Genomic DNA, 14,252 nt, shown 5'->3' with positions numbered 1-14,252 from the left:
CTAAGGTCCCCAGATTCTATTCCCTGAATCCGACGGACCACCCGGAAGGTGTAGATGCCCTGAGCCAGACTTGGGGAGAATCCCTCGCTTATGCATTCCCACCACTGGCTCTCATACCGGCAGTGCTCAGGAAGATACGCGAGGACCACACAAGAGTGATGTTGATCGTGCCATACTGGCCAAAGAGAAGCTGGTTTCCCCTCTAGGAGCCATGGCAGTAGGAAACCCAGTCGAGCTACCCCTGCGGAAGGACATAATCCACCAGGGCCCGATCTACCACCCAAACCCAGCAAGACTCCACCTATCGGCTTGGATCCTGAGAGGGACATCCTGAAGGCAAAGGGATTGTCGGATCAGGTCATATCCACCCTACAGGCCAGTAGGAAACCGGTGACATCCGCAATCTACTAAAAGATATGGAAAAGATTCTGTCTGGAAGGTGGCAGGTCCGATCTCGGAGCGGGCACCCCCGACCTCCCTAGTATACTAAATTTTCTGCAGGCAGGTTTTAATAAGGGCCTTAAGCCCAGCACTCTGAAAGTCCAGATTTCAGCCTTGAGTGCCTTCTTCGATTACCAGCTAGATTCACATCCCTGGGTAATCAGATTTATAAGAGCCACGCAGCGCCTGCGCCCCACGATTCGGCAGCTCACCCCGCCTTGGGACCTGGGCCTGGTACTCAGGTTCCTCAGTACAGAACCCGATGCCCTCAGCGAGAGAATAACCATCCCTGCTCTCACTCGTAAAACGGTCTTCCTAGTAGCCATTACCACGGCCAAAAGAATAGGGGAGATCCAGGCCCTGTCCACTAAGGACCCATATCTTCAGATAAGAGATGACCGTATAATCCTAAGGTTAGACCCGGCATTTACCCCAAAGGTAGCCTCCGCAAAGAATCTAAACCAATAGGTAGTGTTACCATCGTTCTGTGACAATCCCCGTAATAAAAAGGAACGGCGTCTTCACTCGCTGGATGTGAGGCGCGCAGTCCTAGACTATCTAGAGGCCACCAATAGCTGGCGCATCGACCCAAACCTGTTCATCCTTTTTGGAGGTAAAAATAAAGGGAAAAAGGCCTCTAAGGCGTCCATCGCGCGCTGGATTACCTCAGTAATCTCTGACGCCTACCAAGCCGAAGGCGCCAGCCCGCCAGATTCCATAAAGGCCCACTCTACGAGGGCGGTATCTGCCTCATGGGCGGAACAGGCGGGGGCCTCGGTTGATCAGATCTGTAGAGCAGCAACCTGGGCCAACCTTAATACATTCTGCAAGCACTACAAGCTTGATGTGTTAGCTGGTCAACAGACCGCATTTGGGAGGAAAGTTCTCCAGGCGGTAATCCCACCCTGGGGAGGTGCTTTGGTACTCTCCATGGTGTTGTCAGGTGGACGTCCTGGAAAATGGGTATTATTCCTACCGGTAATGTTTCCATGAGACCATCCTGACAGCACGGGTAGTTCCCTCCCTGTTATGTTATACTACGTTGTATTATGATATGTCATATGCTGTAATATGATTGTTTCATTAAACTGTTACTAGCATCATCCACCTTGTGGTACTTGTTAAATCACTGAGGGAAAGGGGGTGGGACATGACCTTTTAACCTCGTGTGCTTTTCCTGTCCCTGTAAGGAGGAGGAGGACGTCCTCCATGGTGCTGTCAGGATGGACTCCTGGAAACATCATTACCGGTAGGTCTAATACCTATTTTCCTCAATGGTTTTTTTTTTTTTTTTTAGCCCGCTATTTTTTATTTTCACAAGGCTAACAGGAGAAATTGGACCACAAAAGTTGTTGTACACCGATACCCCATATATGGGAGGGGAACCACTGTTTGGAAGCATGGGAGAGCTCAGAAGGCAAGAGCGCCATTTTGGAATGCAGACTTTGAGGGAATGTTCTGTGGGCGTCATGTTGCGTTTGCAGAGCCCCTGATGTGCCTAAACAGTAGAAACCCCCGACAAGTTACCCCATTTTGGAAACTAGACCTCCCAAGGAGCTTATCTAGATGTGTAGTGAGCACTTTGAACCCACAAGTGCTTCACAGAAGTTTATAACGCAGAGCCGTGAAAATAAAAAAAAATTTCCTCAAAAAATGATTTTTAGTCCACTGTTATTTTTCACAAGGGTAACAGGAGAAATTAGACCCCCAAAGCTGTTGTGCAATTTTTCCTGAGTACGCTGATAACCCATATATGGGGGTAAACAACTGTTTGGGCACATGTCGGGGCTCGGAATGGAGGGAGCACTGTTTGACTTTTTGAACGCAAAATTGGCTGGAATAAATGGTGGCGCCATGCTGCGATTGGAGACCCCATGATGTGCCTAAACAGTGGAAACCCCTCAATTCTGTCTCCAACCCTAACCCCAACACACCTCTGACCCTAATTCCAACCGTAACCCTAATGGAAAAATAAAAATATTTTCTCTATTTTATTATTTGTCCCTACAAATGGGAGTTATAAGAGGGGCGGTGACTTATTTTTTTATTTTGATCACTGAGTTTATAATAAATGAATCTGCAGCGTTGCAGATTCGAGTGGGTGCACTGCGCTTGCGCCTGCCACTTTCCAAGATGGTGGCGCCCATGATCCGGGACATCGGGAGCCAGAGCGGGACATACTAGGTACCGGGAGGGGGGGGGATCGGACTGCGGGGGGAGTGAAGGGGAGGGGGAGCAGGTCGTGACGGCAGAGGCCGATCGCCTCTGCCAGTCGGTGTGGGGTGGTCGGGTCTGTCTCCAGCCATGTCCGATGCTACTGCAGCATCGGCCATGGCTGGATTGTAATATTTCATTGATGAAATATTACTGTTGCTCTGGTTGTTTCACTTTTAACAGCCAATCAGTGATCGTAGGCACGTGGGGGCTAAGCCATGCCCCCTGAGGTTAACTATAAAGGGTCCTGTGTGTGCGGAGGTTGAGTGACCTTTCAGTGACCTTTTTAAAGTCATTATAAAGTGTCCTATGTACCTTATCCCCTCCTCCTGCGCCCCCATTTCACAATTCATTATGACACTATCACGGTCTTGCCACCCTCTCCACCACCCAATTCATTTTACATCCTTATCAAACATCTTCCTCCCCCTGTTGAATAAGTCCCCCTCCTTGTGTTCAACACTGGGGAGAGGTCCAGGACACTCACCTCTGTCTGTTGCACGCAGTATCAGCGTCACAGGCAACTTTCTGACACAGGACCGGTGCTGCATGCTGACGTCATCTCGTATCCCAGACTTGACAACAATATAAATAAATCCAACACTGCAGATCAACTTTTCCAGTTCTGCCATCCGTGAACTTCTATACATTTTCGGCCATCCAATATTTCAGTAAAGCTGCGCTCACAATAAATTCCATGCAATCACTAATCTGGAGCGATGTTTCTTTTGTTAATTTGATCTTTCCCTTTTTAGTAGGTATCTAGATCATTTAACCAAGCATGGAAATTCTCTATTCTGCGATCCTTGGTTTGAGGTAAAGGGGTAGGTGGAACCGAACCTGGTATACATGTGACCACTTTAAATGCAAGCCTCTACAGAGTTGAGCTTGACTTGTGGTCGCTGTTAAAATACATGGCTGCCTTCTACATGTTCTGTTCAATTATCTATTACTGTGTACAGGTGCTTAACACAAAATTGGAATATCATCAAAAAATTTCAGTTCTTCAATACAAAGAGTGAAACTTGTATATTATATAGTCAATACAAACAGTGATCTATTTCAAGTGTTTATTTCTGTTAATGTTGATCATTATGGCTTACAGCCAATGAAAACCCCAAAAGTCATTATCTCAGTAACTTAAAATAATTAAAAAAACACCTGCAAAGGCTTCCTAAGCATTTAAAAAGGTCCCTTAGTCTGTTTCACTAGGCTCAACAATCATGGGGAAGACTGCTGATTTGACAATGTTTAGAAGGCAGTCATTGACACACTCCACAAGGAGAGTAAGCCACAAAAGGTCATTGCTAAAGAAGCTGGCTGTTCAGAGTGTTGTATCCAAGCATATTAATAGAAAGTTGAGTGGAAGGAAGAAGTGTGATAGAAAAAGTTGCACAAGCAACCGGAATAACTGCAGCCATGAAAGGATTAAGAAAAGGCCATTCAAATATTGAGGGAGATTCACAAGGAGTGGACTGCTGCTGGGGAGTCATTGCTTCCAGAGCCACCACACACAGATGTATCCAGGACATGGGCTACAAGTGTCGCATTCCTTGTGTCAAGCCACTCATGACCAAATTTTATTTGGAAATCAAGGTCTGGAGGAAGAGTGGAGAGGCACACAATCCAAGCTGCTTGAGGTCTAGTGTGAAGTCTCCACAATCAGTGATGGTTTGGGGAGCCATGTCATCTGCTGGTGTAGGTTCACCGTGTTTTATCAAGACCAAAGTCAGCGCAGCCGTCTACCAGGAAATTTTATAGCCCTTCATGCTTCCCTTTCCCGACCAGCTTTATGGAGTTGGAAATCTTATTCTCCAGCAGGACCTGGCACCTGTCCACACTGCCAACAGTACCAATTCCTGGTTTACAAACAGTATCACTCTGCTTGATTGGCGGCAAACTCGCCTGACCTTAACCGCATAGAGAATCTATGGGGTATTGTCAAGAGGAAGATGAGACATTAGGCCCAACAATGCAGACTAGCTGAAGGCTATCAAAGCAACCTGATCGCCTTCATGCCACACTGCATGGATGCAATAATTGATGCAAAAGAAGCCCCGACCAAGTATTGAGTGCATTTCCTGAACATACATTTCAGTAGGCTAACGTTTTGGATTTTAAAATCATTATTCAAGCTGGTGTTATAAATTATTCTAATTTACTGAGATAATGAATTTTGCGTTTTCATTCGCCGTAAGCCATAATCATCAACATTAACAGAAATAACCACATGAAATGGATCACTCTGATTGTAATGACTCTATATGAGGGTTTTTTTTGTATTGAACTGAAATAAATATTCTGATTTAGTGAGAAGGTACTGTATATCCAAGAGGCTGTGATAGGATTCTGGAAAAATCTTTTCTCATGGGTTTTATAGTGGGGTCATCTGGTCTGGTAATTTTATGAAGGGCCCTATTTAATGTGCCGCCATGGGATATTATGGTCGTGCATGTGAAAGTATGTAAATCTAATGTGAATGTGAACAGTCAGCACAGATCAAGCATTTAAGCAATGAGATAAGGATATCTGTTTAAAATGGGTCTAATATAGTCTGAAGACTTATAAAATCACGCGATTGTTTTTATTACTGTAGTGTACTGCCCTATACAAGTTTTAATGAGAAACTTTAATTAAAAAAAAATTCACAAAGAAACCAGTCATGTGCATCACACCATGAATGGATACTCAGACTGATGCATTTATCACTGTGGGCCATCAGAACTCCTATGTGGACCTGGATAGGGCAGTAAGCGCAGAGTATAAATCTACCTCCATTTAGAGAACTATCTGATGTACTACAGAGGTAAAAAAGTGAATTTCAAGTTATAAATGTATATCTGCCTTAAACAAATGCTGGTCACAAAGGGTTCTGAACCTCACTGGGGAGCGTGTGCCGGTATGAAACATGTCTGCTCCTGTGAACACTCATGCAGGTCCTTCAGATGAACGTTCCATTGTTGGTTAGCCTTCTGAAACCTTAGTTGCCTTGTGCTATTAAATCTGAGAAAATCATTAACTACAGTATGAGATCAGCTCCTGCAGAGCATGTGAATGATAATGGCCATCTGTTTTCCTGTGTTCTTCTAACCTGTTCAATAAAATTGGTGTAACAACAAGCTAAAAATAGTCAGGGGAAATCTGTTGGGGTATTTCTGAATGGGAAGAGTCTTCAGGAAACACCAGGTTGTGTTTTGTTTTTGTTTGTTTTGTTTACTTTTTTCCTGTGCATTTGAGGGGTTTTTTCACTGTTGTCTTATAGATATAGTTTGATCCTTTTCATTGACTAGTAGTGTAAAGTAAAAAGCATCTTCAATGAGGAAACAACCTGAAGAAATCTAAGGTCATTTCATTTAACAGTTTTGCATCTTTGGAAACCTTAAACCGTTTACAAGACGTTCATCCTCTTCAGTGTTTAGGGCTTTTTCAGGCAATTTTTGGAGCATCATATGCCTAAAAGACGACACATCCATAAACTTGGATATTAAGTAAAGCTAGGTTAACACAATGTTTTTTGTTTTTTTTTCCTACAGACAGTGGCTCAGTCGAGGCTTACGCCAAAACCAAATCTTGCTGCCACCTCCCAAAAGACTTATATGGCAGACAGTGACGCACACCAAAGTATACGGCCCCCCATCTACATCCTAACAAACACTAACCATAGGAGAAAATGTGATGTGAACCCAACCTAAGACTCCGGTCACATCCAAGCTTTTCCAGCACACATGCCAAATATACCCAACAGCTGTCGTCTACTGCCGTTGCCTATAAAGTTCTAAAACACTAACTTTATTTTTAGTTATTCAATGTGAAATTTGTATAAGCCAAATATAAATTTGGTTATAGATTGGCAAACTCTTCCACACAAGCCCGTTTAACATAAAATGACAGCTCTGTCCTGGTTCACCATTACAAGCGTAGACTGTCTCAATCGCTGTGTTCACTTGCAAACCTGCATGGCGGGAAATGCAAGAAGCTGTTTCCTGGGCCAGTTGCCTGATGGTCCTAGACAGTGGTCATTGAGGTTCTAACATTGGTTTCTAGTATAAGGGGAAGGAGTGGCTATAACTGGCTCTTGCGTTAATGTGTCCCTGACAGCTGATGCTTCCTAATCCATGGGCAGCATGTATCCGGATGACCTCAGCCAGGTGTGTTGCACTCTGAATCTCTGCTGCGTTTCAGAGAAAAACATGCTGTGATGGTAGTGAGCCGCGCTCAAGTCCAGAGATGGGTCCCTGACTGCTTCTCCCACCGTCTGACGGGGCTCATTCTATATGTGCACCTAAGCATTGGCCTGTCATTCCATGGGGGCAGGCAATGAGGAGCTGCTGGCCGAATGGTCTACAGCACACCTAGGTCTCCGGCACTTATTTTAAAGTTGTGTTTTTTTGTTTTTTTTCGAGTCCTAGCTGGTGGAGATCATACAGCCAGTGCCTGATGCATACTGCCCAATCCAGACTGTATGTATCAGCTGCCAGGTTCCCTTAAGTTTGAACTCTAAGCTCCAATAAATGACGTGTGTGTGTGTGTGTGCTTCCCCTCATTGAACTTTGTATAGATACGGAAGGTTTTTTTCCCACACAATTTTCAGAATGGATGAATGTTGAGCTATAGTTGCTGCTCCATGTGCCCAATGGTGGTATTGGGAGATCTGTTCTGTATCAAGTCTATTGATTGATTTTTATTAACTTATATTTTTTTTTTATTTTTTTTTTTTAATAAATTTTAAGGTATGGCATACGTCCTGAACATGTCATCATATACGGCCAGAGTATAGGAACTGTCCCATCTGTGGATCTTGCTGCTCGATACGAAAGTGCTGCTGTGATTCTTCACTCTCCGTTGACCTCTGGGATGAGGGTTGCCTTCCCAGACACAAAGAAAACCTATTGTTTTGATGCATTCCCCAAGTAAGTAATTTTGTGCTTTTGTGCTAGATTACCTATACTTACACTCGCCATGATTTGTGTGAGCAACCGTGATTCGTGCAATTACTGTAATTTTTGGGCAACCATTGGTGAGCACCCAGTAATGTGTGACACATTGAATGGCTCTCAAGGTTGCTATGCTCCTGCATCTTGGTAGTATTTTCACAGAATATAGAAGAAATGTAAACTCAATTTGGTCCTACATAATGAGAAGGGTGAAAGATGCAGCAAATCTCATGCATTTCCTTTAAAAAAAACAAAAAAATGCAAGTCATCGAGGAGACTTCTGTTGCAGATGTCCCACAAGGGTGGATCCTGCAACTGAAAATCCATTTGTGACTTTGGCAGCACGCATGTGCTTTTTCTGTAAGTTCCATCCCAATCAATGGGGCAGCTGCAGAGATATCTGCAGTGTGTGAATCCACCCTAAAGTTTAAATACACAGAATAGGTCCAACTTGAGAGTTGAAGGGTTTGTTGCCTGGTGGGACAGTTGTAGGCTACCTAGGCTGGCATGCACGCTTTTACTATGCAGAGCAGTGGGCCAGATTACCCTTTTCGTATTATAGGACTTGCCCAACTTTGACTTGATTGTGTGAGATGGGGTCCTTTTTAAATTTGTTGCATCCGTAATGGTGGCAGGCTATGCTGCAGAATTGTTTTCGCAGTAGTAAGACCATTTTGGATGTGACTTTCCGTGTTCCAGGACTTGGTGGCTAAAGCAGATGACCAATCCGTGTCTGTGTACCCTTTTGTAGTTTTGAAACTAAAGCTGCATTTATGCTGCAAAATGGAGAACAAGCGTTGGTAAAGACACTTGTTTCACAATTATCTGCCGTGTAAACGGGCTGCCGATCAACCGGTGAACAAGTGAAAAGCTTGTTCGTTGGGTGCAATGATGATCTGTGCAGCATAAAAGATCATTTTTGTTGGCGTGCATCGTTCTGTGTAAACGGAGCTCAAACTACTGAACAATGGCCGCCTATTCTAGTATAGTTTGCTCACTGTGCATCCATTACTTTGGTGTACCTGTGTGAGCAGGCATTTAAACAACTGCCCATAGGTAAGTTTACCGATTGGCTGTTATATCGTGCCACCGGTCGGTCCATATTAACGAACCCCTTGTGTTGGATCACATAGCCTGACATTCCGAAACACAAATGCACCTAAATTCTGATACAACCTCAAGACAGATGTGATAACTGTAGTAAATTGGCCCAAGTAGTCCCTTTTAACTACAAAAAAATATAGTAATGGGGATTGAGACAAGCTCCCATATGCTGCCTTTCATGTACCATCTTATTTGCATGCCGCCAACCCTCATGATGGGGGTCTTATCTAGATGTCCTGTTTGCTATTGTTCACCAATTTAGAAGTCTGCGATGATCCTGGTTTGGCTTTTGACAAAGAGGTTCTTTTCATGTGAAATTATACCTTTTTTGATCATCACATTTCAGCTTTTTACCACATTATTGCACAAAAGCATTTTGTCATATTGCATCAGGTCAGTCATATTAATTTTTTTTTCTATTCCTTAAACGATCATTTTTTTTTTTTTTTTTCTTTTTTGCAGCATCGACAAAATTTCCAAAATCACTTCCCCAGTGCTGATAATCCACGGCACAGAAGATGAAGTCATTGACTTTTCACATGGCCTGGCCCTGTTTGAGCGTTGCCAGAGGCCGGTGGAACCGCTATGGGTGGAAGGTGCTGGACACAACGATGTGGAACTCTATGGACAATACCTTGAGCGTTTAAAACAGTTTGTCACACAAGAGCTAGTGAATTTGTAACAACTTTCTTTGTAAGAGAGCATATTCTCCCTACGGCAATGGGAAGTTTGCATCAAGTGTCACGACAATGCTTTGCAGCTCTCCCGGGCCACCAAAGGGTTTCACCGACCATGTTTTGATTTTCTTTGCTGGACTGTGAGCCATAAGTTTTTTGTTTTTTTCTTTTGTTTTTTTTAACCTGACTGTCTGTTTGCAAATTATATTGGTTGCCTTAACAGATGTACAGGTAATGTGATGAAGGGATGTTCCCTTGGGGACACTTTCTACAATGTTGTAACTGCCCCAGTTTCAGATTCCACACTACTATTTGATAGAAGCCTTTATTCTCCATTTTTCTCTGGTGGAGGATACGGAATTAACCAGCAGATAAACCTCCGCTCATCATTGAGGCGAGTACCCTGACTGGTCATCCCCATCAATACCAGTAATGATGGTTTTTGTACCAGTATGAAAATGTGCAGTCAGGCTTCTGTACGTTACTATGCCATTTTTAGATCTACATTTTCGGGATGTGCGCTCTTCGGCGTCACTGAGAATTCCTAGAAGAATTTGCTCCTGGTAATGAATGGCGCGTCATTATGTCTTGTATCTGGACTAATCGTTGTTGCATTTTCCTGCATCATGTGCACAGGATCTGCTCCTGACAAATCTTTGACGGGCATTTAAACCTATTTTAAATGTCAGTTGAAATACTGGGCATATCGCACGAGTAGAATTTTGCCCTTTTCCAGTGTGATTAAGCAATGCGAACTTGTATCTGCTGGTCTGTTCTGCACTGTTCTTTGATATAAGTGCTAGGAGGAACTGTCTTAATGGCCTGCTTCATTACAGATGACACTTCATGCATGGAGTCCATTACCACTAATGTCCAAATTTACTGGAGGGTAAGACTCTTGGATGGGGGAGCATCCATTGACTGGCCTGATTGCACTTTTAAGCAGGCTGTACAGATGGAACTAACCCAAACCTATCTACTCTTCATTACATTGACAATACCCCTGGTAAAGTCCATTGTTTTCTGTTCTACATGTCTTGGACAAAGTAGAAGGTCTTGTTTTAAGAAGATTTGGTCCCTGTAACGGCAGAACACTCCGTGGATCGTGCGATATACAGTTGAGTCTCTCTTCTGTAGACTCACTTGGCCAAGATCTCCAAATTAAGTCAATGGGAGTTTCTGGTGTTTCCTCGGGCTAGAAACCACAAATGCTAAATATTATCCCCAGTTCAATTTTTACATTTTTCTTTCCTACTCTCTTTGAACACTTTTAATGCAGATTATTTTTTTGTTCCAGTTTCTGTCCCTTGTACTCTGACTAAAGATGACTTCAACCAACACAACTGTAAAACTCTGCCATAGTTGGTGTTGCTGCAGTCGTTGGAGATTTTGGTTGAAACCTTTTTTTTTTTTTTTTTGCACTGCAAACCAACGCAACGGGAAGCTGCTGCATGTCTAGCAAATGCTGGGGTGGCCAATGTCACCATTTCTGATACCACTGACCATTATCCAGGCAATGCTGGAAATCCGTTCAGGTAGATCACTCTTGAAGCTCAAGAGCTCCTTTTGTAGACGTCACTGACAATTCTAACAAGACTTTGTAATAGATTTTTGCAAGGTGTTTGCATTATTCAATAAATGATATGAGCAGTGTTTATAAACTTTTTTTTCATATCACTTTACAAAGCAATGTTTTGACTTTTTCTAATGACGGGATAATGTTTTGTTGTATTTTTTTTTATTTCATTAAGTTGCCTGTCCTTCAATTTGAGTTTGCTTAAAGTATTGATCATGAATGCGACTAAAGTACAATGTAATGATATGTAGTACAGTTTGTGAATGGATAATACACTGTGGATACATATAAAGGCCTTATTTAGTGTAGTAATTGTTGTGGCTCTCTGAGACTGTATACAGTTGAATCATATATTATACAGAATTGCATTGGTCTAGATGTTACCCAGTAAAATCTATATTGACTCTTGTTTCAGTTGTATTTCTAAGCATTGCAGTGTTCAGACTGCAAATGGGCCACTTACTATAAAACAAAAAAAACACACTGCCTCATCCTAGATCTTAATTGGCAATCCCATCGTTGGTGCGCAAGGATTCACACTACTGCTCCATTCACACTCGGATGAGTCTCTCCTCTTAATAACCGACACTGCCGCTGGCACTCGGGAGTGGAGCGTGTGCTGCATGTATTGCTATGCGGCCGCACACTCCGCTCCCGAGTGTCAGGTAATAAGATGCGAGACTCGTCCGAGTTTCTTGCATGTGTAATCCCGGCCTTAGAAGCAAAGGTCACTTGGTCATAAATGTAGGGTCAGGTTCACACATATATTTTCAGTCCCGATTATTGCACAATTGTCCCCAGACACTAATCAGGCTATTCAAATGAGTTTTCACATACCCCAAATGCACGTATGAAAAAATTTTCAGCATGCACTACTCCCATATTTTTGTAAAAATCCCATATCCATCACCAATAAATGGCAGAAAGAGAAGCATAGAATAAAATTACAACAATGTTTATTACATATCAATTTTCACAAAATTCATATTCAACAAGGTAAGTACACATAAATTAGCGCCATGGGTACATATAAAGAAACACTGTGAGGACAAAATTGTATACAGGACTAATACCAATAATTTCTCAAGGAGATTGGAAAAATTGAACAAAAAACTGCATAGCTATTAAATTAGACTTGCATTATGTGCTTCTTTTGTATCGCAGCAATTAAATACACATGATCTGAAACATTGCTTTTGGTACTAGAGCTTGTAGTACTGTGGATACTGGACCAATTGAAAAAAATGGTTTAGATCTAGTGTGGATTCACAGAAATAATCTCTTGATAATATGCATCTGATATTTTGTGGTGCTAATTTAATAGCTATGAAGTTTTTATTCAGTCGTCCATGCCAGCACCACCTGAGCTGACCTGAGAGAGGGGATCTGCCCTCCAGGAACAGGAAATCCTACAGATGCATAAGGGCGGCACCTCTCCCACGCATCAGTTGGTTTCCTGTTCCTGGAGGACAGGATTCCCTACAGATCATGCCATCATGGACGAAGGAATCCCCAGGCCGGCTGTCTGACTCAGGTAGCGGGGGGGGGGGGGGGGGGGGGGTCTCCTACCTCGGACAGTGCGGAGTCCCCTGGAAGCGCCACGGCGACCCGCGCGCAGGGTTTCACGGCAGTGTGCGGGGCAGGTGGGAGCGGGGTCCGGTGGATGCCCGTCTCCTGGGCCGGCGCTGGCAGGTAAGTAGGGTTCTCCCCCAGGATCCTGGTCCTTGTTCCGGCTGGTGCGGCTCCCCTCCCCTGGATCGCAGTCGGAGTCATGCGGCTGCGCTTCGGTGGCGCCGGGGGAACGCTATGTATCGACGCTGGTGGCCTGCGCATCCTCGCGCACGCCGGGGTTGGTGCGGGTGAGAGGCGGGACCGGTGGTCTGCGCGCCCGGGCCGAATGTGACGCAACGGGGGGGGCGGGGCTGGTGGCATTGATGGCCTGCATGTCCCCAGACCGGAAGTGGCACAGCGGGGGGGCGGGGCCGGTGGTGCCAGACCGGAAATCACGTGCTGGCTTGCTTTCTCTCTCCTGGCCACGTCACCTGCGGACCCGGATTTCCGGAGGGAGAAAAGGGCACTGATGCACTGCCGAGCGGCTTCAAGCTCAGAGGCAGGATGGACGAGCCGGAAGCTCCCGTGCCACAGCTGGACAAAGAGCAGGAACGTACCTCAGAGAGGTCCCAAACCAGCTCCCAGCAGAAGAAGAAGCAAACTGGACAATCCGGCCACAGAAGTTCCTCCAGGCCGAAGGATCCAGCTCGCCCAATCCCCCCCTGTGATCCGGTACCTACGCCTTCTGCTCAGGGTAAGAGATCTTCATGAATGTTCCCTGATGCAGTGTCCCCGGATGCCTACCCTAAGAGGCTGTGCCAGTCATGCATACGGCAGACGGAAAAAAAAAAGGGGGGAGGCGTAGTCCCAAAAAGGTAACAAGCATACTTCCTGCTCTGTCCCCCCTCCTGTAGGTGGCAGAAGAGACCCCTGACTTCGCTACAAATCTAAGGGAAATAATCAGATCCGAGGTTAAAGCCCTAAGATCCGTAACCCAGGGGGAGTCGTCTAGGAAGAGACAAAGGGCGAGCTTCTCAGTCGGGCTCTTCAGCAAACCCTAGAGGGAACGAAGACTCCTCAGAACCCTCCACCTCTGCGTCCTCTTCAGAGGAAGACTCCAGCCGTTTCTGCCTAGGTCTTGACCAAGTGGACAAACTAGTCAAGGCAGTTAGGGCTACCATGGGGGTAACAGACGCCAGACCTGAACGGTCAGCACAGGACCTAATGTTCGGGGGTTTAGACCCCAGGAAACGTAAGTTGTTCCCGTTAAACGACAGGGTCCAAAATTTGATAGAGCCTTTTCTTTCCGGTTTCCTCCATTCTCTATCGGCCTTCTACCCAGCCTGGTCGCGGATCTCGAACAGTAATTGGATCCTAGGGTTGGTGGCCGCAGGCCTAAAGCTCGAATTTGCCTGTGTCCCCCAGAGCAGCTTTAGAGCCACTCAGCTTAGGTCTTCCTTGGCGGAACAGACTGCCCTAGAAACCGAAGTTATTGAACTATACCAGAAGGGGGTACTGATAAAAGTGCCAGAGGCAGAGAAGGGCGAAGGCTTCTACTCCCCTCTATTTTTGATCCGTAAACTGGATAATTCCTACAGGACAATAATTAATCTGAAGGCGCTTAACAGATACCTAGTCATTCGACCTTTCAAAATGGAAACTATCAGCTCCACAATAAAGTTGCTGTTTGAAAATTGCTTTTATGGTGGTATTGGATTTAAAGGACGCTTATTACCATATACCCATCTATGCGTC

The 14,252-nt window shown here is 44.7% G+C and overlaps 1 protein-coding gene across 1 annotated transcript in view; it reads left to right on the top strand.

Moving 5' to 3' along the window:
• Nucleotides 1-11,355, top strand: part of ABHD17B (abhydrolase domain containing 17B, depalmitoylase) — a 50,412-nt gene extending 39,057 nt beyond the window's left edge. The window contains exons 3-4 of the mRNA XM_073543732.1: nucleotides 7,386-7,565; nucleotides 9,156-11,355. Coding sequence (XP_073399833.1) covers nucleotides 7,386-7,565; nucleotides 9,156-9,375 — 400 coding nt within the window. The 3' untranslated portion in view covers nucleotides 9,376-11,355. The remainder of the gene's footprint in view (nucleotides 1-7,385; nucleotides 7,566-9,155) is intronic.
• The last annotated feature ends 2,897 nt before the right edge of the window (nucleotides 11,356-14,252 follow it).

This window comes from Dendrobates tinctorius, unplaced genomic scaffold (assembly GCF_039654945.1).
Source record: "Dendrobates tinctorius isolate UK_male_01 unplaced genomic scaffold, ASM3965494v1 ptg000134l, whole genome shotgun sequence".
Classification (NCBI taxonomy): Eukaryota; Metazoa; Chordata; class Amphibia; order Anura; family Dendrobatidae; genus Dendrobates; species Dendrobates tinctorius.
Note: the sequence above shows the minus strand (reverse complement) of the source record. Positions and strands in the feature narration are given on the sequence as shown.